The 26,934-nt window shown below is 41.5% G+C and overlaps 1 protein-coding gene across 9 annotated transcripts in view; it reads right to left on the reverse strand.

Moving 5' to 3' along the window:
* The window catches only part of EXOC6B (exocyst complex component 6B), a 920,925-nt gene that overhangs the window by 694,460 nt on the left and 199,531 nt on the right, over window positions 1-26,934 (reverse strand). For all 9 annotated transcript variants that reach the window (XR_004540231.1, XM_033953524.1, XM_033953543.1 and 6 more), the window contains one exon: window positions 22,256-22,460. Coding sequence is in view for 8 of the 9 variants with exons in the window: in XM_033953524.1 (XP_033809415.1) it covers window positions 22,256-22,460 (205 nt within the window). In the remaining variant the exon portion in view is untranslated. The remainder of the gene's footprint in view (window positions 1-22,255; window positions 22,461-26,934) is intronic.

The raw sequence follows: 26,934 nt of genomic DNA on the forward strand, positions 1-26,934 counted from the left end.
TCTCTTTTCAGAGCAATCCATATCGCTTCTTCCTCTCCCCAGGTCCCTTGCATTTCGGTCGCTTGGATATTGATCTTTACATAGAGAGCTACTCCTCCACCTTTATGACCATCTCTGTCCTTCCTAAAAAGATTATATCCCGGTATGTTTGCATCCCATCCATGTGATTCACTGAACCATGTCTCTGTGATAGCAACAATATCTAGATCTGCCTCTAATATCAGGGCTTGCAGATCATGAACTTTGTTGCTTAGACTGCGAGCATTTGTGGTCATCGCTTTCCAGCTATTTTTCAGCGATAATCTCCTTTTTCGTATGGATTTTTGTGTCGTTTCACTTTCCATTGCAATACTAAGAAATGAGTTTCTGATATTGCTTATGTTGCAGCCTTTACTACTATCACATCTTTTCTTTTGCTGGGGGTGGTCTCTATAATTGTCCTTCGTACATACACCACCCCCACCTTCTAGTTTAAATGCCTAGAAAAATATTGTCTAAATTTCTCTGCAAGGTTTCTTTTTCCTGCTGTAGTAATATGTAGCCCATCAGTGCAATATAGCTTCTTGTCCTTCCATGTATTTCCCCATCCTCCTATGTACCTGAAGCCTTCTTGATGACACCAGGCTCTGAGCCATCTATTAAAGTCCTCTGTGTTTTTCACTCTTTGCTCTCCCTTTCCATATGCAGGCAGTATTTCAGAAAAAGCTAAAGTCTTTACAAAAGGTTTCACGCCCTCACCAAGCTCCCGAAAAGCTTTCTGTGCTGCAAGTGTGGAGTTGTTGGCCAGGTCATTTGTTCCCAGATGGATAACAACATCAGTGTTAAAATCCTTAGTTTCTTCCTTAATTATAGTCAGTATTTGCCTGGAACTCCTGGTAGCTGAGGATCCTGGAAGACATTTCACTATTTTGGTCTCCTCGCCCTGTGTTCCAAGGTTAATGCCTCTGATGATGGAATCCCCCAACAGTAATAGTTTTCTGTTTTTGGCTTTTTTATTTGTACTTAGGGTGCGCTTGTTCTCTTGAGTTACCTTCATTGGTTCCAGTCCCACCTCCCTTCTGTTTTCCTGAGTATCGCAGTGCACTAGTGGAGCGAAGGAATTCTGTAGAGGTAATATTAGTGAAGGTGGATGTTTCTGTGTTACATGTCGCAGTCTTCCTGAGCCTACTGTGACCCATTTATTCCTGGGCTGTTTTATTCTTTGAGGTAGAGGTGGTAAGTTGGTATGATTTTGTGAGTGATGGAAGCTGCTTTAATTGTATTCAATTCCTGTTTAAGTTTGCAGAGCTCCTCCTTAATACTGGCAAGTTGAAGACAGATGGGGCAAGCCTTAAGCCTCCAAATAGTATGTCTTGGAATTAAAGAACCACAGTGATTGCATAGAATAAAGGTCATCTTGATTGGTTGTGAAGTGACTTGATTTGAGTAGTCCTGATTATATGGGTCTCTATATATGAATAGTGGTCCCTGGGGTTGGTGGGACTATAAGTCTTACCCTTATTCCTATGAAGGGAAAGGGAAAGAGGAAATAAGATTTAAAAGAGGAAAGAGAAGGGTTTATTTTTTTGTGTTTTTTTATATTTTTTTTAGTAAGAAACAGGGAGGAGAAGAGAAATTAATCAGATATAATGCTGAAAACCAGTGAAAAGAGCAGAATATGAAATGCTGAGTAACTTAGCTTTTAGAAGTTCACAGGGCAGCCTTGTTCACAGCAATGTCCCAAAGATAATGCAATTAACCTTAGAAGTAAAACAGAGCCCCTCCCTTCTCCACCTAATCAGCAGAAAGCAATGGCTGAATACTAGTAAGACAGAAATATAGGCTCTATACCACCTAAAACACAGTATTTTAAACAAAAATGCAGGTTCTATCAGTGCTACCCTAAAACACAGGATTTATAACAGAATTTTCCCTACTTTAGTCACCCTGAGCCACAGGCACCAGGATTTAATTAGAGTTAACAAAGTCTTATCCTTTTTCCTATGAGGAGGAAGAGGAAATAAGATTTAACAGAGGAAAAAGAAGGGTTTATTTTTTTGTGTTTTTTTATATTTTTTTTAGTAAGAAACAGGGAGGAGAAGAGAAATTAATCAGATATAATGCTGAAAACCAGTGAAAAGAGCAGAATATGAAATGCTGAGTAACTTAGCTTTTAGAAGTTCACAGGGCAGCCTTGTTCACAGCAATGTCCCAAAGATAATGCAATTAACCTTAGAAGTAAAACAGAGCCCCTCCCTTCTCTACCTAATCAGCAGAAAACAATGGCTGAATACTAGTAAGACAGAAATATAGGCTCTATACCACCTAAAACACAGTATTTTAAACAAAAATGCAGGTTCTATCAGTGCTACCCTAAAACACAGGATTTATAACAGGATTTTCCCTACTTTAGTCACCCTGAGCCACAGGCACCAGGATTTAATTAGAGTTAACAAAGTCTTACCCTTTTTCCTATGAAGAGGAAGAGGAAATAAGATTTAACAGAGGAAAGAGAAGGGTTTATTTTTTGTGTTTTTTTATATTTTTTTTTAGTAAGAAACACTTATACTGTATGTTCAGTTATTTGTCATCACTTGCTCATTTCTGATCTGAAGCAGCTGGTATTGCCTTCAAAAGCTAATCAATAAACATATTAAGTTAATCCAATAAAAAATTTGTATTATCTTATTTTAATTTTCTGGTCTGTTTTATTTCTATTTATTACCTAGAATAAAGCAAGAATGATGAATATTATCTTTCAGTAATAGTGCTATCACAAACTGGTTGGATTTGCCTCATTGTGCTCATCTCGTAGTACAACCAAACCTACATCTAGTGACATTTAAACAGCCCCCCACAACAGTGACTCCTAGAAGATCAGTATTCACATGTGCTGCTACTACCTGCACCAACCACCTGAGAATTCCTTGATGACTTGGCTTGAATTTCTCCTCCTGATCCTGCCTGCTGTTTCCCATTCTTTGCTGCTCTACCTACCTTAGTCTCTGGGTCAGTTCTTAGTGTTCTCAACTTCCTCTTCTCTATAATGTAATTCTTCTACTAACCTAAGTAAGTACTTCTTGCTCAGTCTTCTATTCACCAACTGAGTCAGGGTGCATCCAGCAGCAGCAGATGTAATTCTGACATGTTCTGTCCAGTTTCTTAGCAACATGTGTTCTGTAGCTGTGATACAATGCATGGTCTGTGATGTCATCAACTTGCACCCATCTGTGCTGAAGTGGTAAATGTCGATAGGTCATTCATAACTTTAACAGTATATTAACATATGGGTGTTTCATTGCACTTTACCACTCCAGATTTTAAAACATATGCTTATTAGGCTTGCTTTTCAGAAGTAGACTATGAAAATTGTAAGACTGTTTATAGCTATACTTCATACTGTTTTAGATTTATTTAAAAATTGTATGGCCCGCAGCATTCCACAAATCTGCACAGGTTACATAAGATACACATAATAAAATTATAACAAATTCTTTCATTTCTCATTTTGTATTTCTTATCTTATCTTAAAAATTTATATACCGTTTAAACCTAAAAAGTTTACATAGAGGTGGTAGCTAATAACTTTTGTATGGATTTTGCCCAAAATAAATTTGGAAAAACAGCAGTGAATGCCTTGCGGGTGAGTGCAGTATAATTGCTGGAGGGAACCTCACTGGATGGCATCCCGATTCTGCTGCTATTGTGTGGAGGAGAATCTTAGGAATTCTTGGTGACATCAACAGCATATAGTCCGCTAAAATCCATACAAAAATTATTAGCTACTTGTATGAACTGTGGTAAAACTAGCAAAGTGTCCCCTGAAGAAGGCGTCACCCATACGCCGAAACAGGGATCCTTGTTGGGACTATTTGCTTCTGAATAAAGATTTAATCATTGGTTGGAAAGATACCGCCTTTGCCTTTTTTTTTTTTGTTTGTTTGCTCATATCTCAAGGCAAGGTTGTCTTCTCTTTGCTTGTCTGCTCTTCCAGTATTAGGGAACATCCAGTTTAAACTAACAAATCAATTCTGGAAGAGATCAAATCATTTGTCACTGTGACAGAGTGAAGTTCCTGTCACTGGCCAGCAGAGGTTAGTCTGAGCAGTAGAAAGGAGATAATTTGCATAACATCTTGCAAAAATACCTGGGAGATGTCCACTCACCCTGAGTGAACTAGAGTGCTTAAAAGGGTAGGTCCAGAGCAAAGAACTGCAGAAAACAAGCAGCTTCTTCAAAAGCCAGGCAACACTTGAGGGGAGGAATGCAGGCCTCTGGCCTAACCTTTGGTAAGCTTGATAGACCAGCCTGCCCGGGTAGAGCTTGGGGTGACCAGAAGGGTACCCCAGGCTTAAGAGCAGCTGAGGGACAGGAAGTCAGAGAGAGACTGGCTGGAAAGGAGTCCTCAGTGCATGTGTCTGGGAGAAGATTACTGAGGGGCTAGGAGAAGCTTCAGTGCATGCATCTAGGAAAAGATGACTGAGCGACTGCAATAGGGCCCGACAGAGGCTGGAGTCCGGGTGGAGCTCAGGTTTGATGAACAGAGGAGACCGGTGAAGTTTCCAGAACTTGTGGGGACCCAAGAGGCTGTGAAGCGTAGGGACCAGTGATGGCCCTACAAGAAGAGCTGGAGGAGTCAAAAGTCCAAGGCTGAGGGGGTCTAGCGAGTGACCAGTGGAGGGACCAGCAGCAAACGGCAATGGCACTGGAACTGCCATAGAAGCCCAAGAGGAAGCAGCCTGATAAACTCAGGAGAATGTTGACCAAAGGTCAGGCAAATGACCAGCAGAGGGACCAGTGGCGACTGGTGGAAAGACTGGAGACACCAGAAGCTATCCAAGACCAGGAGGGCCAATGAGGGTCAGAAAGGACCAAGAGAAGAGCCAGAGGGCCAGTGAAAGTCAGGGGAAACCCCAAGGGACCCGGTGATGACCAGGAAGAGCTGAACAGACCTGGTCAGATGTTTCAACAAAGTATGTTTAAATAATAGCGTTGTTTGTATTTCAGCAGAGACCTGGGGATGGTGTGAGATGGGTAATAACCGCTCAGCCCAATCAAGTGATCATAGGCACTCAAAGCCCAAATGATAAAGTTACGACCGTCAGAACAGAAAGATCATTAGAAAAGGACATAATGTTTGGGAAGATTGAAGGAACCAGGCGATGAGGGTGAACCTGCAATCAGATGGCTGGACACGCTGAAAACAACCATGGGAATGACACTAAAGGAGCTTATCAGTCTAGCAAAAAACTGATTTCTTTTTATATCTGTAATTCATCAAGTCAAACATGAGTCTATAGTACATAGCTAACCAGTTAAAAAACTTTTGGTGTTGGTGTACAGAGCGGTATATCATGAACTGCCCGCTGATGTGTCTGATCTTATGGATCCTTATACTCCTGTGAGAAGTTTGCATTCACAGGCTCAATAATTGTTAGTTGTACCTTCAGTACATCAGATGCATACAGTATCAATGAGATTGCGAGCCTTTCAGGTTGTAGGGCCACAGTTGTGGAATGCCTTGCCAGCCTCGATTTATCAAGAATCTTTACTTGTGCAGTTTCATAAGCAATTGAAGGCAAATTTGTTTCAAAGGGTACTCGTATTTGAGTTTTGAGCAGTGAGGACAGGGTTATATGTGTGTAATACTATGTTTGTTTTTTTTCTTATGTGTGCTATATTGTGACCCGCGTAGATTTTGGGATATGCAGGAAATAAATATTAAAAAAAAAAAGTAATAATCATAAATAATAATCCCCATCAGCTTCCTAATATATGTGCTGCCACTGGGTGGGCCTGGCTATGCTACAGGATGAAACCAGGCTACAGATGCCAACATTTTAAAAGGAGATAGAGCAGATTTTAAACTAAAATGGGGAAGGAAAGCAGGCAGTCACCCAGGACTGCATGGTTCAGCATGGAGTAAGTATCCTTGAAGGATACTACTGAAACCGGACATTTAGGGAATCCCAATATTTGTAGAGCTGGGCCCCTTAGGCTTTCACCTATTTGCCTCATTTTTTTTTTCATGGCAGGGCACTCCTAATCCTGCACCATCCTAGCTTGCTCTATCCAATTTTCATAATCATCTTCTCCATGCACAGGAAGTCTGCCTGAAAAAGTTCTTAACCTCTTATAGACAGGGTTTCGTCTGAGTCTTTTGATTATTTTCTTGCATCTTTCCTATTGCTAGTATAAATGAAGCAGTGTCAGCAGAGACATATTCTCTGTGACTAAGCATAAGTTTAGTGTCAGCTAGTGTTCTATTTCACTGATTTAAGAATTCAGTGAGTTCATTCTCTAGAGAGCTATTCTCTGTCTGTTCTGAGGGGCCACTAGCTTTTTTTACTGCTAAAATTTTCCAGGATGTGGCCTCCGTGTCTGGTACAATCTCCCCTGGCAGTGTCCTGGTGTCTGTATCATGAGGGCACGCACACACAGGACTAGTAATTTTTCTTATGTGGAGTCCCCCATCCTACCTAGGATTTTTGTATCTTCTACTTTTGTGTTTCTCTCCAGTAAAGCTTGAATTTCCTGAGAATTCCCAAAGGAATTTCTTCCAACAGAAAAGCCTTTCCAGAATCAATTCCCTCTCCTGAACACCAATTTAGTAAAGTTTGCATTGCCATTTTCACAGTAATATCCAAAAGCATACAAACCAGTTTCTATTTCAGACCTTTTTCTTGTGTTTATTTTACTTTCAAATCCCTGCCACTCTGACACACTGGTACAGCAACTAGTGTGCTCTAAAGTGGTTAGAGTGGAATGCAGCAAAATATACCCAAATTAAGGTAAACTCTTTGGATAGGTCCCTGCTGTTCAGGTGCCATTTGTATAACTCCTGGCCTCCTATGCTACCTTAAGGCTGGTTATATGCACAAGAGGCAGGCTAGAAGAACACTATCAGGTAAAAAGAGGGTAAATAAGACAAATAGAAATTCCCCCTTTACTAGTTTATTAGTTTATTAAGTTTTTACAAGTTTATTAGGATTTTATATACCGCCTATCAAGGTTATCTAAGTGGTTTTTACAGTCAGGTACTGACTGTATAAACATTCAAGGTTCTGGGACACTGATCCCCAGAGCTATATGTATAACCAGCTGCTTAGCGAAATTCTCTACCAGCTCCCACAAAACTATTAACTAGAGCAGGGGTGCCAAACTTAATCACATTAAGGGGCCAAAATCCAAAACACAGGCTAAGTCACGGGGAAGACCCTGCCAATCTCCACCCCCATAATAGTAATAATTATAACACAATTTTTCCATTCATTTTGCATATATACACTTACATAATATAATCTTATTAACACAAAATGGTTAACCACAAAATTAAAAAAACAAAAGGTACACTGAAATCATCCACATAAAATAATTCCATCCACATAAAAGTAAATCATCCACATAAGAGCCTTAAAGGACCTAGTCCGCTAGGGATACAGGACTCAACATGGTCCGCGTTTCGACAAAAAGTTTTCTTCAGGGGTCCCTGGGAGTCCTGTAAAGGTGAGTACGTGGGAAACAATTGTGTGGTGAGCCGGAAGTGAGACACTGCTTGCGTGTTGGGTCCTGTATCACTAGCTGACTAGGTCCTTTAAGGCTCTTATGTGGATGATTTACTTTTATGTGGATAGAAATATTTTATGTGGATGATTTCAGTGTACCTTTGGAACTTTGATACTTTCAAATAAAGTCCATTTAGGAACATCGTCACTCCACAGAGTTTTTTTGGGTTTAACCACAAAATTAAACTACACAAAGCACACTGTATGCTTCTCAACCCTATGCTTCTTCAATCCTACCAGAACACAGATAATCCCTATGCCAATACAGAACCAAAAACTAAAAGTACGAATATATAAAAAAGAAACCCTAAGATTCAAGACTCTGCATGCAGTATAACCTTCAGAGAAAAAGAAACAAATGTATTTCTTCCTGAGCAGTGCAAAATATAGACAGCAGATTACAATTCTCAAAATTGACACAATTTAAACACTAAATTGAAAGTAAAATCATTCCCCCTACCTATGTCGTCTCCCTCCCTCCATGCTGTGCCTCCCTCTGGCGGGTGTCTTACCTTCTGGCCGTTTTATGCGGCCCGCAATCCAATGCCCCCGGTGTTATCTTGTGGCCGGCTCCCTCCTCCTCACAGCCACAGTGTGCACGAAGCCGCGTGCAGTGGTTCCTCACGCGTTCTGCTCCTGAACAGGATGCCTTCTCTCTGGCATCACGTCGTCACAGGGAATGCTTCTGGATGAGGCGCAGGATGCGTGAGGAGCCACTGCACGCGGCTTCATGCACAGTGTGTCTGTGAGGAAGAGGGAGCCAGCCACAAGGTAACACCGGGGGCATCGGACCGCAGGCCGCATAAAACGACCAACCGGGCCGGATTTTCCCTGCGGGCCTTGAGTTTGACACCTGTAAACTGAGAGAGAGAGATTGCTTCTTCCTACTCTAAACTGGTCCCTTCCCCTTCTCACTCCCTGAATCTTACAAAACAGCCAGTATTAGCTCTCTGCTCTTAGAAGTGGGAGGAGTATATATAATGTACAGACAGTTTCCCTATTGCTTGCTATGAAATCAGAGGTTTGTTTGTTGAATTCCTGTACTTTGGAAGAGTCAGTGAGCACAGGACCCCCCTCACATCCATTACAGAATCCATTTAAATTGGAAGTTTACATTATGTCTATGGCAGTTAGAAATGTGTGTACTTAACTAGACCTAAACTAAACCTTAAGTTTGTATACCGCATCATCTCCATAAAAATAGAGCTCGACATGGTTTACAGGTAATTCTATAAATGAGGGAAAGACATAATAAGAAATTAGAGGTTATGAAGAGGATAGCTAGCTTTACGTTTTAAATAGATAGCTTTACGTTTTGGAGAAAAGCCAGGTTTTCAGATGCTTTCGGAATAATTGGAATGAGCCTAAGTTCCGCAGCGGGGCAGGAAGGTTATTCCAAAGCTCAGTGAATTTGAAGAAAAGGGATTTCCCTAATTTACCTGCATACATGACACCTTTTAACGAGGGGAAAGATAGTTTGAGTATGTGGGCAGATCTGGTAGTGTCAGGTCTCGAAGAATTCCAGGATAGTGGGATCAGGGGAGGAAGAACGCCATATAGGATCTTGAATATTAGGCAGGTACATTTAAAGTGAATCCTAGAAATCACTGGAAGCCAGTGAAGTTTTGACAGAAGCGGGGAAACATGATCGAATTTGCTTTTTGCGAAGATCAACCTAGCCGCAGTGTTCTGGATCCGCTGAAGTCTTTGAAGATTTTTCTTGGTTAGACTTAGATAGATGGAATTACAATAGTCCAGTCTGGAAAGAATGATTGATTGTACAAGGACAGCACAATGTTGTTGGCGGAAGCAGGATCTCACTTTCCTCAGCATGTGAAGACTAAAACAACATTTTTTTTACCAGACAGTTGAGATGATCATTAAAGGAAATTGTAGAGTCAATAATGATGCCCAAAACTTTGCTTGAGAATTCGATCTGCAGTGAGGGACCAGAAGGTAGTGGAATGAGCGTGGGTAACTGATCTAATTTTTGGCCAAGCCAGAGTAGTTTTGTTTTGGACTCATTCAGCTTCATTTGTACAGAGAGGGCCCAGGATTGGAGTTAGAAACATGATGGCAGATAACGGCCAATCTAGGGTGCCCATCCGCAGCATCCACTATCTCTTCCTCTCCTTAAAAGATAGCTGTCCCATGCTTTCTTGAATTCAAGAACGGTATCTCCACCACCTCTACTGAGAGGCAATTCCATGCGCCCACCACCCTTTCTGTATAAAAGTATGGGCTAGATTCACTAAGCCCACAGATCCGATCCAAGGGACATCCAATCCGTGGCCGAACAGGCAATTCACTATCTTGTTTGCATGCAAACTCTGACTCAAAAATGATTGAGTCGGGGCAGAGCCCTGACAGTAGTGACAGGAGAAGCAGCCTCCTGTCACTGCTGTCAGAGCTTCTGCCGGCTTTTTAAAAATTTTTTAAATCGGGCAGATATTTTGCATGTTTTACACATGCAAAATATCAGTCCTATTAAAAAAAATAATAATAATTAAACCCCTCTCCCAACAAGTGCCCCATCCCATCCCTCCCTGAACCCCCCCAAATATGTGCCCCACCGCAGCCCTTTAAAATGGCAGGAGGGTTCCCACGCCCTCCTATCATCGATCCCACTCCCGACTCCCCCACAAAAAAAAATAAAAATGGCAGGAGGGATGCCAATTCCCTCCTGCCACCCACCGGACACCCCCTCCCCATTCCTAGTCCACCCCACCCCCTCACCATTAACAGAGCAGGAGGGGTGATCAATCCCTCTTGCTCCAATGCTTCCCGTGATGATTCTGATGCCTTAGGCCCCACCCTGGTATATCATGTGATGCATGGGGCGGGGCCTAAGACCCTGATTGGCTCAGGCGCCTTGGGCTCCTCCCTTGGGAGGGGCTTGAGGCGCCTCAGCCAATCAGGGACTTCTTTAGGTACTCACTAAGGAAGTCCCCGATTGGCTGAGGAGCCCAAGGTGCCTGAGCCAATCAGGGCCTTAGGCCCCACCCCATGCATCAAATGATGCACCAGGGTGAGGCCTAAGGCCTCAGAATCATTGCAGGAGGCATTGAAGCAGGAGGGATTGAGAACCCCTCCTGCTCCATTAAAGGTACGGGGAGGGGACTGGGAAAGGGGAATCACTCCTGCCATAGGCGGCTACAGCAGCGGGCAGCGGCACACGGTGGGAGGTGCATCGGCACGCAGGGAGAAGGGCAGGAGAGTCGGGGCAGAGAGCAGGGCAGCAGAAGGCAGGGCAGTCTGAAAGGACCTGAGCACCTGGTCCTCAGTAGTCGCTTATTTTTGGATCGGTCAGCCCAGTTGGTATCCCTTATTTTTTTTAGTGAATCTCTGCCTGCCTATATTTGAATGCCGTTCCCCTTCATTTGCATGCATAGATCGGAGGATGATTGGGACAGAGGTTAGCGAATCGGTGGGCTTAGTGAATCTAGCCCGATTTCTTTAGATTACTCCTGAGCTTATAACCTTAACGCGTAATTATTTCATGTACCCATGCTCTGCCTAAGTGCCTCACTCTGTGAATGACCCCCTGCAGTTACGTGATATGTGACTTGTACACTCACATTACAGAATACCGCCGTGTGTGCATACCTACAATATTCATGTGTTTAAGTGCTAGTATTCTCAATGCACAAATGGCATAAGTGACTGAATTAGGGGATCATGCCTAGTGTGTCTATGAGGAACAACTTTTGGGCAGTGTGAACTTTTTACAAAAATTACTTGTACAAATTTGTTCAGCACTACTGACTTTCACCTATTCATTTGCCTAATACTAAAAATGATACACACTGCAGATTTCATAGCTGTCTTGACTGATAGCAGCCAGTGAGCCAAGTGGCACATTCAGTCTTTGGACAATTTCCTAGAGGAAAAGTCCATAGGCTGTTATCGATATAGACATGGGGGAAGCCACTGCTTGCCCTGAATCGGTAGCATGGAATATTGCTACTTTTATAGTTTTACCAGATTCTAGTGACCTAGATTGGCCACTATGAGGATGGGCTACTGGGCTAGATGGACCATTGGTCTGGCCCAGTAAAGTTATTCTTATGCAGTGTTCTCCCCAGGGCCTTTCAGCCGGGCGCTCCGCCCAGCTAATTTAGATGAGCGCCCGGCTGTAATCTCGATCGCAATCCTGCTGCTGCTGCCGCCTTCTGCTCAACATTTTTAAAAAAAACCTTCTCACCGGCTTGGAGATTTACCGGGCTGACTCGGCACAGCCTGAATCGCAGGAGCCTGACTTTTTTGGGGTTTTTTAGTTTTTAACGCCAGCAAGCAACTTGAACCCATGCTCCGGGGCTCTAACATGTGCATGCCGCTTCTCTCCGAATCCGGAAGTCACGTCCTGAGGGAGGAAGAGAAGGGAAGTCGGCATGCACACGCCCCAGAGCATGGGTTCGCTATAGGAGACAGGTCAGCTTACAACTTGCTCTTTCTTGCTTCGGGCTTTCTTCGCTGCCGGATCCTGCCTACTTTCTGTTTCCGAAAGTAGGCAGGACCCGGCAACGAGGAAGGCCTGAAGCAAGCAAGAGCAGCGAGTTGTAAGCTTCCTTCCGTTGCTTACTTATGGAAGATGGGTCAGCGATGGAAGGAAGCTTACAACTTGCCTTAGTCCAGCCCTGCACAACATGCGGCCCAAAACGGATCTCACTGCCGATATGGCTCTCACTCCGCTCTCCTTTGAAGATCAGCTCAGGAGGCAAGATTTAGACCGAGATCAGACGAATATTAAAGGGCATTTGAAGGCATCTGAGCAGATTGAGGAGAACATGTCCTGTTTTTCCATGCCTAAAAATACCACCTTGTCTAATGTAATCTCTGATCAGATCCTTAAGAGTGATGCAACTATGTATGCTGGACAGTCTCCTCCAGTAAACAGAGCTTTAAAGCCTGCAACCATACAGAACCAGATGGTCAAAGGGCTCCGAAGTGTAGTATTGCCAAGGGATCTGTCTCACAAGTTTCTGACGCTGGCAGATGTAACCACAGCACAAGAAATAGAGACTTGTGGCATTCTGTGTAGAAAGTTGATGCATAATGAATTTACTATTACCCATGTAATAGTGCCAAAGCAGTCTGCTGGACCAGACTACAGTACAGTGATATGGAGAATGTGGAAGAATTATTCAGTGTTCAAGATCAACATGATCTCCTCACAGAAGAAAGACGGAGAGAAAGAGAGAGGCCTAGACCAAAGGGGAAAGACAGGAGGCAGATACTGGAGAGGGGGGAGAGAAGGGAAGGATATAGAGATGTCAGACCATGGGATGGAGTGGGAAGGAAGGAAGGAAGGAAAGGAGAAGAGAGAGATGCCAGAGCATAGGGGTGGAGACAAAAAATGGAGAGGGGTTGAAGCTGAAATAAATCATGTACAAAGGAGAGAAAGGGCATAGGATATAGAGTTTATTGAAGGGACATAGAAAGAGGGAAGATACCATATGGAACAGACAGAGGGCAGACACTGGATGGAAAAAGCAGAAAGGGTGGACAGTGGATGCAAGGGGCAGAGATAGGGTGGACAGTAGATGGAAGGGGTAGAGAGAGGGTAGAGGCTGGATGGAAGGGGCAAAGAGAGAGGACAGATGTTGCATGGAAGGGAGCGAGGATAAATGCTGAATAGAAAGAAGAGAGTGAAGAGAAGATGACTAAAGCAGAAATGACAAAAGGTAGAGAAAAAAATATTTTTGTTGCTTTACGTAGAATCAAGTAGTATTGTAACTGTATTGATTAAAATTTATCAATAGGAAATGGAAATAAGGCAATTTTGGGAGGGAATAAACCCCTTTCCTCAGGTCAGGACAGGATACCATAACAGCTGTATACTGTACTGTCTTGAAGAAAGATTTGGCCTCTGAAAGCCAATTGAAAAATGGATTAGTCCAATAAAATGGTATTTTCATATTTCTCATTATTTTATTTCTATTTGTTAATTTGTAAAGTGGTGACTATTATGTAGAAGTTTTTTTCAAATTTACATCTACTGTCTTTATATTTTGCACAGTATTAGGGGACATGTGTCACTGTTTCTGTGGTGTTGCATTGTATGCAGAGTTTGGTTTCTTGGTTCAGTTTAACTTTTGTCTACATATTTCTATTTTTAGTTTGTGATTATTCCATATTGGGCGAGGGTGTATCTGTGTTCTGTGTGTATGAAAAGGACATGGCTTTCTGTTAGCATCGACTACAGGATCAATTGACTGTGTAGGATCTGGTTTGTTTAGTTTTACAATGCGTGTGTTGGTGTTCTAGTGCTCACTGCAATGTTTAAGATGCTGCCTTTTCCTAGATGCACCCTTATTATGTGACTCATGGATTATTACTAAAAATATATTTTTTATATATAGAGGAGGGGGTTGTTAAAAAAATGATTAGCACTGGCTGTCATATATACTAGGTACACCACTGGATTTAATGACTCTATTCTAACTTTACTGTTGACGTAGGTGTTGTCCCCCCAACACACAGACACACATTATAAAGAATTAAATTAAAGTTGTATTATCATCAAGTAGCTTTCAAATGACATTATAAGCAAATAAAAATAAAATATTTTTAATACATTGCTAATTATTACCTGCATCTTTACCTATACTGTTTTGCCCTAGCTCTTACTTTGCACTATAGCAAAATAAAAAAAGAAGCAGATAAAGATCAATCACACAGGTGCGCCCTTCAAGGCTCAGTAACACCTCTCCATAAATTATGTGGAAGAGGTCTGGAAGTGGGGATAGCATCTATTTCATATCCTCAGTGAGACCTTAGGAAGGAACCTAGTGATCAAAACATTATTAGAGGTGTTGTACAGCCATTTCTTGTATGACTGGATGAGCTATATTTATCTTTTTTTTTTTAGTTGTTTAAATTCATGCAGAAATAAATGGTTAGATTGAACCTAATGACTTCATTAACGCATTTCCCTTTTTTAAACCTCTATACTATTTGAAAGAGGGTGAATATCTAATTATTCACTTCTAGAATTGGATACTTCTTAAATTTAGTAAAAATATTCTGGCACAAGTGTCAAACCTTAAAAAAGGAAGTCATATCGAGCATTGGAAAATAATAATAATTAACTAATAAAAATAGTATACATTTAATTTTCCCCACTACCAAATTTCCCCGCCCAACCCGGCTACTTTTTCATGCCACCCGGCTGGAAAAAATTTCTGGGGAGAACACTGCTTATGCTTTGCTCCTTGTTGATCATAGCATAACTTTATGAACTAGTAGAGATGCTCGAGTTTGATTTTTGGGTACTGCTAATCGATGTTATTTTATTTTGAGGAGCGGATTCCTTTTTGCCTTTTCTTTAACTTGCATTTAGGCACTTGCTTTTGACTATTGTTCCTTTCTGCTAAGTAAAGGATATAAGTGTATGTGTGGGGTGGGGGGAGGGGGAGCAAAGAAAGAGGAGAGAAAGAACACCAGTCCATTCAGGCTGGTAACAGGAGATCAGAAGCTATTAAGTTGAAACTTTGACAGTTCATGTCACTAAAGCTATGAAATCTATACTCACTTCCATCTGTCTCCTTTAAGCACTGGCTGTTTTGGCTGTCCAAACTTAAACTTTATCCGATAATGAGTTTTGGATTGGTTATTCTTGGCCCCTGGTGTAGAAACCTTAAGACTGCTTTGTATTGCAGAATTCAACAAGCAGCGCCATTTAAGCTGACCTTTCCCTAACACCTTACATATTTCAGACATTGAAATACAGAATCCAAACAACCTGCCGGATGTCGTCTAGTGTTAATAAGATGTACATAATTTCTAGCACAAGTCCCGCCACAGAGATCTGAAGAACAGGTCAAGGGGTCCCAAGTCAACAGCAAGCTCAGTGTACTAAAGATTATATTTTCATATACCTAAAGGGGTGGATTTCTAATCTGTGCATTCCTGTAAGTTACAGCATGGCATTAAGTTTCAAGTACAATTACAACAGATAATAAATAAATAAAACCACACACCACCATTAATGATCCTCGCTGTCATTCTCCCTCATCCTGCTCTTCAGTCCTAGGGTCAGAAGTCCCTGAGCTGCTCAAGGATGCCCTGTTTTTATCTATTGTTGGAATCCATAGAGCTCTTCATAGGAACACGTCAGATGGCACATGAGAATCAGAGCGCCAAAACAGGAGATTCTACCTTGCCAAGGTACAGACACATGAGAATCCAGCAGTGCTCCTCGTTCTCAAACCCTCTCCCCCTGCTTGCAGACTGGTACTGACCCCTGCTGCCAATCCCCCTCCTCTCCCCCTCCCCAATCTACTTTAAAACTTGCATTGCTGTGCAGAAGTCACCAGTTGCAATAGCAATCCACTTAAGCTGTCTGCCACCAAGTGTGGAGCCTGCTCTCTGCTGCATTCTGCCCCTTTTTGATTGAACTTCATATATCCACAAATGTGGAGACACAGCACAGAGCAGACTCCGGGCTCAGTGGCAGGCAGTCTAAGTTGCAACTGCCATTACTGTTGACTTCAGCACAGAAATGCATGCTTTTAAGTAGACACTGGGGTGGGGAGGAGTTAAGAAACAGGGCCACAGATTGTTTATTTAAAAAGCTTGTATTGTGGGGAAGAAATGGGATCATGCAACAATGGGTGCAAACTTTTCCTCCACCGTTTTGGCAATGGAGGAACTTAATGCATCAGTTATTGATATGGGAAACTAGACATGCATGCTTAACTTATAAAAGGAAAAAGATTTTGGTAAATCTGGGAACATTACTTTGCAGCCCTTCCCACCAGGGCTTGTAGCTTCATACTCAATCCACTTAATTTGTAAACATTGGACTTGGAAACTTGCTTTCTGTCATCCAAGTTGTACTTCCTTTACACTTGATTGGAGTTGGAAGTGAAGGGGATGGGTGGGAGGGAGGTTTTATGGGTGGTTGTTCGTTTTGTATTTTGTAAGTTTATTGTGTAGGAAAAAAGGGGATATTCTTTTGTAAACTAAACCTTAAGCGTATATACCGTATCTTCTCTAGGAAGATAGAGCTCGGCACAGTTTACAAAAGTTTTAAAGAAAGGAAACTATAATAAGAATTAGTGATTATATAGAGAGCAGCAAAATTTACATTTTTGAAAATGGCTAAGTTTTCAGATGTTTTCGAAATAATTGGAAAGAGCCCAAATTATGCAGCTGGACAGGAAAATTATTCCAAAGCTCAGTAATTTTAAAGTAAAGCGATTTCCCTAATTTTCCAATATAGATAATATCTTTTAACAAGGAGAAAGATAATTTAAGCTTTTGGATAGATCTGGTACCTTGGAAAGAATAACTCAAGTTCTGGATTGTTGCATTTTCACTGTGTATTCTGAGTCATTAATAATAAAAACTGTTGAAACAAACATGTTAAGAAGTAGTAGTCCCAGCACAGAAATCTGGGGAACCCTACTATCTGTTCTTCTTCATTGAGAACACTATTTAACCCTGTTTTCACTCTTTTAACCGGTTCTTAATCCATAGGATGTTACCTCCTATCCCACGACTATTTCCACAGAAGTCTTTTATTAGGTATTTTGTCCAGTGGCGTATCAAGGTGGGGTGGTCCGCCCCGGGTGCACGCTCCAAGGGGGTGCACAGCCGGCCGGTCCGGAAGCTCGCTGCTGAAAACAGTACCTCAGCGCGGCTCCCGTATTTATTCCAGAGCATAAATACGGCAGCTGCACTGAAGTGCAAGAAGGTCCCGCGAAGACGACTACTGCTGCCACTGCTTCGGAAGAGATAAGTGACGTCGGAGGGGGGTGGAACGGCAGCCGCAGTCATCGCGAGACCTTGCCGCAACTCCCTACATCTGCCGGCCCAGCCCCCCTCCGAAGTCACTTACGTCTTCCGGAGCAGAGGCAGCAGCAGTCATCATCGCAGGACCTTGCTGATCTCGATGGAGAGAGAAAAAAGCATAGTAGGGTGGTGGAAGGAGATAAAGGGGGTCAGGGTGATATGGAAGTGTGGTGAAGGGTGAGAAATGGGGTCAGGGTGGTAAGGAAGGGTGTGGAAGGTGAGAGGGGGTCAGGGTGGTATGGAAGGGTGGTGAAGGGAGAGAAAGGGGGTCAGGGTGTTATGGAAGGGTGTGGAGGGTGAGAAAGGGGGTCAGGGTGATATAGGAGTGTGGTGAAGGGTGAGAAAGGGGGCAGATGCTGATGGAAGTGGGGGGAAGGGAGAGGAGAGAGTGAACTGCCAGACCATGGGGGTGTGGGAGAGATGGAAGGGGGAGGCATAAAGTTTCTGGAAGGTGAATAGAAGGAGAGAAGATGCCATATAGAAGGGGCAGAGAGAGGGTAGACAGTGGATGAAAGGAAGAGAGTGACAAGAAGATGAGGAAAGCAGAAACCAGAGAAAACAAGGTAGAAAAAAATTATATTTATTATTATTTATTTATTTTTTTTGCTTTAGGGGAGATGCTTTGCTGTTTCTGTGGTGTTGCATTGTATGATGTCCAGTTTCTTGGTGCTTCAGTTTAATCTTTGTCTACGTATTTTTATTCTATCTCCTCATTTACAAAACTATAGAGCATTTTTTAGCATTGGCATCTGAGCTGTTACCACCATGGCTAAATACCACATTACAGTTTTGTAAAAGGGGGAGGGGTTAGTTTGTGATTATATACTAGGCGAAAGTGTTTTCTGTGTTTGAAAAGACATGGTTTTCTGTTAGGATTGACTGTGTAGGATTGATCTGTACTAGTCTGGCTTGTTTAGTTTTACAATGGGTTTATTGACATACTGCTCACTGCAGTATGTAAGATGCCGCCTTTTCCTAGGTACACTCTTGTGTGACATGTGGATTGTTACTAAAAATCATGTTTTTCATACAGATGGGGGGGTGTCAAAAAATGATGGGCCCCAGGTACCACATATGCTAGGTACGCCACTGACTTTGTCAAATGCCTTTTGAAAATCCAGATACACAGTATTCATCAACTCAATTTTATCCACATTTATTCATCCCTTTGAGGCAAGATTTCCCTTTATTAAATTCATGTTGGCTTTGTCTCACTAATTCATACTTATGTATATACTCTGTAATTTTGTTCTTTAGAATGGTCTATACATTTTTGCCCAGTACTGACACCAGGCTCACTGGTCTATAATTTCTCCGAGTTTTTTTGGTTTTCTCTGGATAACATCGTCACTCCACAGAGTTTTTTTGGTTTTCTCTATAACTTCTCAGATCACCTCTGGAACCTTTTAAAAATTGCATTGGCCTCCTTTCAACCTTCCAATACCATGCTAGATTTTAAAGATAAATTACTAATTACTAATAATAGCTCTGCAAGTTCATTTTTTTTCAATTCTATCAGTACTCTGGGATATATACCACCCAGTCTAGGCAATTTACTAGTCTTCAATTTGTCCTATTACATTTTCAACTATTACAGAGATTTGTTTCAATTTCTGTGACTCATCAGCATTGAATACCATTTCTGGCACTGGTATGTCCCCCGACATCTTCCTCAGTGAAGAACTAAGCAAAAAAATAATTTAATTTCTCCATTATGGACTTGTTTTCCCTAAGTGCCCCTTTTACCCCTCAGTCATCTAGTGGTCCAACTGATTCTTTTACCGGTTTCTTGCTTCAAATATACCTACAAAAGTTATCAGCACTTTACATTTGACTTGCCATTCCTTATGCTGTTTCCTGTTTTCAGTCAGAACTAAAAGAAAATCCTTCAGAAAGAAAATGGAAGAAGGATCTAACACCTTCCTTCATCTCATTTATTAATCACACTGGCTATCATTTGGCCTTCCTTCCTCCTTTTTTAATACATGGAATATATTTGGTCTGGGCTTCCAGAAGGTAAGAAGCTGCAATTCTTTTGGTTGCTGTTGTATACCTGAATGCGATTAATAGGAGTATACTTCCAGAAGGTATAACATCCATACCTAATGTAAATTTTTGACCTTTGCAGCTGTTCCTCTTAAGTTTGGGGTTTTTTTTTGTTTTTTTTACAATTTTTTTTATTTTATCAGTCTCCTTTTTGAAAGTTAAATGCTAACATTGGATTTCCTGTATATACTGACTCCAGAGATTATACCAAACCTGTGAAGATACAGCATAAGGACTCTGCTCTAATAGTTACTGGGGCAGTAATGAGTCGGTGACCCTGGGAAGGAGTGTCTACCCACTGCTTTCCCCTGAAAGCTGATCTGCAACTTGGACGCACCTGAAATTACCAAACTAGAGTCTATACAGCAAACCATTAGCAAAATATAAACTAAAATTAAAGATGAAAATGCAAAGACCTATAATATTTTTTGACAGGGGTCCCTAAGGAATCAGTAAGCAGTATAAAAAATATCTAAAGTGTTCTGCTATACAGCTGGAAGAGTTTTGCTACATTGGAGGTGACAAGGAACTGAAAAGTAAACGGAGGTCACTAATTTGCACAAATGCTTCTAGTTCAAAGGAGCAAAATGCTCTTACTAGCATTAAATATGCAGCAACTCCAACCACAAGTTAAGAAAGTATCCTGAGAAAGCCTTGTTAATGCACTGTAACCTTACTAGTTACTACTTCTGTTCAGTATTGGGCTTCATTGGCACTACAATGTAATAGAACCCCATCCCCCCTCCCCTCCCCTAAGAGAAAAAAGGTGCCAAGGAAAGATTAGGTACTTACTTCAATAATTTTCTGTTAACATAGCATATAAGTCCTGACAGTAGGTGAATATCTCATCTCACAAGTTGGTTGCAGAAGGATAAAATTTATATTCTTCAGCTCCACTTCCTTCTCCAGTGCTGTGGAGCCCACTTTATTTTTTTTTCCTTTTTGCAAGCGAGCCGAGAAGGTATTTCTGATTAGCTCTGATTATTTATTATTTTTCAGGGCTTTTTTTTCTCTGAGTCTGAGGCTTTTAGTGCTGGAGAGGACCCCTGGTGACCCAGGGGGCAGCTCTGCCTGGGAGAGGACGCAGACTATGTGTTAGAAGACTACAGCTCACAATAATCAGAAACACAAAATATTGCTCTACTTACTCAAAACTCCACAATATACTGAGCAAAATGTTTCAGCAAATCACTGTAATATCTTATATTATAAGTAATGGATCACAAACACCCAGGCACTGGTTTTAATCAAGTGCCTTTACTGGGGTTATGATTCTTCTCATTGGTCTGCAATGCATTACTCAAAGATAGAACTGCCAATTAAATTTTCAAACCATCTGAAAACTGAAAGAACACTTAAGCTCAGACCTGATGGCAGCTCTACCGTTTCACTTAAGCTTCATCAGGGGTTAGTGTTCTTTATGGCATTTCCCATCACTCACCATTTCATTTAACAGCTTCAATATTTGTATTTGACAGCTTCAATGTTTTATTATTTAATCACCAGATTTTCATTTGCCAACAATTTTTGGCTTTTCAAAGCGTCTCACTTCTTCTCCTGCTTGAACCTTTACAGCTCAGGATTTGTTCCCTTTGAAGCTGATTTATCAGGTGCTTGAGTGCAGGCTGTTTGGCTCCAGTTTTTGGTCCAGCAGGGCTTAACAGGTGCTGGCTGCGTAAATCCCTTTCCCCATTCACACGTGGATCTGTGGGGGTTGAGGTCTCGGTCGTATATTGGATCTAACTGGCAGCCCAAAGATTTCAGCATATGGATCTGGATGACTAAGTGAGGCAGTGTGTCCTCTCCAATTCCCAGCTTCTGTTTCAGCTGCAGCAGGCTTTCCCAGCACACACACAGACAGTGAATATTGCCTATAAAAGTCTATGGGAAACTCGAAGGGGGGGGGAGGTATTTGAATTTGGTGGCTTTAAGGTTTTCTGATGCTATATTTATAGTCCTCCTACCTCCAAAACCTCATTTCCAGAATTTCTTGACCCATGGGTGAGGTTTTTTGAGTTGGTTTTTCACACAACCATGTTTTAACGGCAGCCATCTTGGATTTTCCTGATTTGGATAAAAAGCCTCCATCTAGGATGGACTCCTCTAGTGGAGATAACCCTATATCATGCCAGATTTGCGATAAATGGCTAGCTGAACAGCAACCGTACGCCTTGGGCATATAAGGGAGGGGTGGGAGCTGTGTGTTTAGCCCCATATGGCACAAGTAAGGCTGGAAGATTGCAAGCTCTTTCTTTGGGAAAAAGAAGTACCTTGGAACCTTGGGAAGAAGCAAGGGTGAAGCGCAGGTGGGTGGACACTGTGGAGCCCAGACAAAAGCAGAGTGAGTCACGGATGGGCACCTCAGGAGTCCCAAGTCAAGGATTTACCCCAGACTTTTAAGCTTGTTAAGGAGAGCTTATTTAAACTATCAGAGGGCTCTTTCCTTGGCTGAGGGGATGCTGGGGGCTGCACAAGGGGACATGGTCTCTCCAAGTACGTTTTTGTCAGCAGAAGAGGTTGAACAAGAGCCAGAGGACCAGTAGGATATTCACTTACTGTCAAGACTCATATGCTTTGTATAACATAACAATTATTAGTTATTTTAGCCCCAGTTTTGAAAAACTTTTATTTTTGCTCAACTGGAATCAAGAACTGTAAAATCCACCTATCTGAAAAACAGGGTAGGATATACAGTACATTTGCTTTTTCAATTACATGCTTAGCCCTTCTTTAATTCAGTCACTGTACTTGCATACTCAGGGAAATGGTTCTATAATCAGGTGTCATGGACTTTGTGAACTCCTGCTGCCTTATCTTACAAAGGTCATTCAGCCAAATCTCAAATATTAGGCAAAGCAGGCACCCACCTGCTTCATTGCCGTCTCTCCAATTTTGTCTGAATGCTTTCGGATGCTCTCCAGGAAGTCTTTGAGATCTGACATGGAAACCTCCTTTATCTCTTCTCGTAGTTTAGGTATGTTATCTGCCATAATCTTACAGAAGCGGTAATGGCTCACCAGGGGCAGGTAAGTGTGCTCCAGATGTTCCAGGGTCTTCAGAGCCGGGTAATGCCTGTTGACCAAATGTATCAAGTCAAATACAACTAACAGAGTAGCCAGCTTTTAACAGTTATGGCAAAGTCCACCACAGACACTACAAGCCAAATCTACAGAGAATTCAAGGCAGCAGTTTAGTGCATAAAGACAACATTAAGAGAAAAAAACTCTCTCAAATATACAAGATATCACCCAAAAAAGGAGAGAAAGTTAATGTATACTTGGTGTTATGTAATTACAAAAACAAGGAATAAAGGACCTCAAGCACCCAACCCTCAGCCTCCAATGAGAGGCTTACTGAGGTATGATTTTTCTCATTGGTACAAAAAAACCTTGTTAATTTTTTATTTAGATAATTTTAACTATTTTATTCCTTCTTCTCCAATATATATATGGTGTTTTTCAAACAAACATTATTTGGAAATTTACATATTCCATGATTTTCACAAAGTGTCCCTGATGAAGCAATGAATTTGTGAAACAGTTGAGCTACCGTTTGACTGGACTTGGACTTATTGATTTATAAAAGGACTATATAGTTGATTCAAACAAGGATCTCTTTGGGCTTTTTTGTCCCATTCCAACCCAAAGCTAAGTGTCTGAATATGTGGATACAGTTTTAGATTTTAGAGATAAAATCACTTGATTTTTTTGTATTTAATAAATTAAATTGATAAAATAGTTAAAATTATTTAAATAAAAAATTAACAAGGTTTTTTGGACCAATGAGAAAAATCATACCCCAGTAAGCCTCTCATTGGAGGGTGAGGATTAGGTGTTTCAGGTCCTTTATTCCTTGTTTTTGTAATTACATAACACCAAGTATACATTAACTTTCTCTCCTTTTTTGAGCAGTTTAGTGCAGCTAGCCTTAATTCCACATGTTTTACTCCTCTTCATTTCACAAATTACACATGCAAATGTTTAGTCATGGACTTGGTTCTTAATTATAAAACTTTTATTTGTCTTGCTACACGAATAGTCTGTCTTGACTAGACAAGTTCTAAGAAATAGGTCATATTCATCTGTGTCTGTACAGCAGAGTACATCATGAATGCTCTATACAAAATGAGCCATGTACAAAAATACCTTTAGCTACAGACACATTTTAGATACAGTATATACTGTATATATAGAGATATATATGAGGGTTGATTTATAGGTCAAGGCAACTAATTTTTTCTCTCAAAAATACACCAGCACTGGAAATCTAATATATACGTTTGAAAGTGTGTGACATATACTTCTTAATGTTGCTACCAAGTGATAAGTGCAGTGGTCTCTAGTAGGAGAGAAGCAAAAAACATGACATTTGAAATCATTGTTTTATTAACAAAAAAGTAATAATTATTAGCTGTTTCACTAAACAAGCAAACAAACAGTTTGTGAGTGAGTATGTTTAACTGTTAACATCCTTCAAAGTAGTCTCTCATCCCGAATGCTATAAAAAACTGTCTACTGTGCGAGCTGTAGGGTTGTCATGTAAGATTATGGCATTGTGCAACAGTTCTGGACATTTCTCCTGTAGTGCACGATGCAGGTGGTACTACAGAAAAGACTTGTACATAAGGAGGCTTTTGCTCAGCGCAGAAATACAGGCCATAAGGTAGGTCAAAGAATGCCCAAAGGTTTTCTAAAATTTGTTCGTAAAACCATTGAGGCCATGTGATTTGCCCAAGGGCATATCTTTAATAATTAGAAAGATATCTAAGCAGAAATAGGTTGTTCTAAAGCCAGCGCCTCAGATTCAGAGATATGAGGTAACTGAACATCTTGCAAAAAATGTAAAATATTCACCTCGGAAGGCAACTCATCAGATCTATATAACTCCTGAAAAAAATGCTACAAATTCAGAATGTATTGATATATCATCAGCTAATATAGAACTTGCATTGGTTTCTATCCTAGGTATATAATTGCAGAGACATTGTTTCCTCAGTTGATGGCCCAAGAGCCAAATTCAAAAAATTGTTGTTGTGCAATTTGAAGCTGTTGAATATCCTCCAATTCCAAGTCACAGAGTTGGAGTTGAGTGTCATGAAGAGGAGGAGTCTGTAAGCCCCACTTTTTATCCCTTTGTAGGGTAACCAGCCAGTCTCCAAGTTGGTCCTCTTTGTGAAATTTATCCTTCCTAACATGAGCTTGCAGTGATATTATGGCCCCCCTCAAAACTACGTTTAAGCCTTCCCACAGAGTCACAGAAGAAATCTCTGGTATTCTAGGTATTGCAGGATTTGCTTGCCTATATAATTAACATGGTTTGGATTATGTAATAAAACATCTGGAAATCTTCAATATTTTCTCAATCAAAGCTTCCTGAGGATGCATGACAAACAAAACAGGGGCATGATCAGATCGGGTATGGAGGCAAATATCAGCTGACTGCACCTGACAGAATTCTATTGCATCCACCCACATGTCAATGCATGAATATGTATGATGCAGAGGGGTCAAGTTCTCTCCAAAAGTCCACCAACCCCCCATTGTTTGAGAAAATTGCAAATGGCCTGTCTCTCTGCTTGAACATATGAGGCTGTATCAGTGGAATTATCAAGAGAAGGATCTAGGGTCAAGTTGAAATCCCCTCCTACAAGAATGTGTCCCCCTGGAGTATGTCAGTAAGATCTCAAACAAGCATTCATAGAAATTCCCTTGAGTAGCATTAGGGGCATAAATGTTTAAAAGGGTGTATACCTAATTTCTCTGCATAAATACCATCAGTATACACATCTCCCTCCATATTTGCGGGTTCAGAACTCACGACTTCGGTTATTTGCAGTTTTCATTTGGGTGATCCACTCCCACCTCCCAGACCTCTTCACTTACTTGCGTTTTAAAACCTGGTGGTCTAGCAGTGAAGCAGGGCAGGAGCGATCTTCCTACGCTCCTGCCCTGTGCAGAACTGGGAACAAAAATGAATGCTCTGAATTCTCATGGTCTTGTGGGAACTCATGGCAGCCATTTTTGTTTCTGGCTCTACACAGGGCAGAAGCGTAGGAAGATCGCTCCTGCCCTGCTTCATCGCTAGACCACCAAGCTTTAAAAAGTAAGTACAGTGGAAAGATCTGGGAGGCAGGAGAGAGCCGGGGATGGGTCAGAGTCAGCCTTAAAGTTATTCTTGGGCCGGCTCTGCCCCTAACCCCCGCGAATATGGAGGGAGAAGTGTATATCTATCCTCACAATCTTTCACCACATTTAGAACCTGCCAATACAACGAGGTAGATAACAAAATTCCCACCACATTCACCTTCCTCTGGGAGGACTTATTAGATGCTAAATATATTCTCTGATATTTATTATGAGAGAGATAATGTTCCCCAGAGGGGAGCAGGTGAGATTCCGGTATAAAACATACATCTACTTTTAAGTGTAGCATTTCTCTAAACAGATAGCGACTTTTATGTGGAGAACTGAGGCCTCGGACATTAAGGGACATCCGAGTAATCGTCATTATAAACTACAAACAAAAAACAGAGCAGTATAGAGCCATGAGGGGCATAATCAAAAGAAATATATAAGTCCATTTTGGCCAAAGTCGGACAAGGGAAAAGGTCCATTTTCAAAAAATACGTCCAGCATATTTTTTTTTTGAAAATCGTCCAACTGTATGTATAGCCTTCTAATTGCCCAGATTGCTAAGTCGTCCATCTTTATACCCCATTTTCATCCAAAAATTCCTTCAAGTCACAAACACCTGGAAAAAGTTCCTTTGGGCGCAGGAGGGGCCAGAAAAGTGATGACAAGACAACAAGACATGGCACCAGAGTAGTGGGGTACCTTACAAGACACTGCTGTGAATTTCACAAAAAGGATGCCACAGAAACATCTAACTACAACTCCCTTATAGGTCATGGTGAGCCCCCCAAAAACACCTCCAGAACCTACTAGACCCACCTATCTACCACCCCAATAGCCTTCATGGCTGCAGGAGCCACTTTTATGGCAGTACAAAAGGGTATGTGGGATTTTAGAGGGGTGTACATTTTTCACCATGAATGCAGTAATTAGAGTGGCTTATGGGCCTGGGTCCTCCTCTCCATGGTTCACTAACCTACCCCAAGACCACTTAAGCCACCTTTGTGCAGCTCTACTAGGCTTTCCTATGCCAAACTGCCAGGTGCTGATGTTCTGGAGGCAGATATATAAAGTTATTATTACGATTTTTATAGGGGTGGGGGGCAATGATCACTGGGGGAGTGTGTGGGGGCCTGTACTTTGTGTCTGCAGTGGTTATCTTGTCACTTAGGATACCTTCTGTGGACTTAGACCTGGTTTTAGATGGCCTAAGTCGCAATGTCCAAGTTCCGTCTCTAGGCAGTGTTGTTAAACCTTTGGTTATACATACAGTACGACTAAGTCTAGGACGGCCATGGCCTGCCCAAATCCCACCCTCACCATTCTTCCTTCTAGTTCTGGTCATTCAGCAGCACTGTGAAGGCCTAAGTTGTTTTTAAATACATCTAAAACCCTATTTGATTATCAGCACTTGG

Source organism: Geotrypetes seraphini, chromosome 1 (assembly GCF_902459505.1).
Source record: "Geotrypetes seraphini chromosome 1, aGeoSer1.1, whole genome shotgun sequence".
NCBI classification, from domain to species: domain Eukaryota; kingdom Metazoa; phylum Chordata; class Amphibia; order Gymnophiona; family Dermophiidae; genus Geotrypetes; species Geotrypetes seraphini.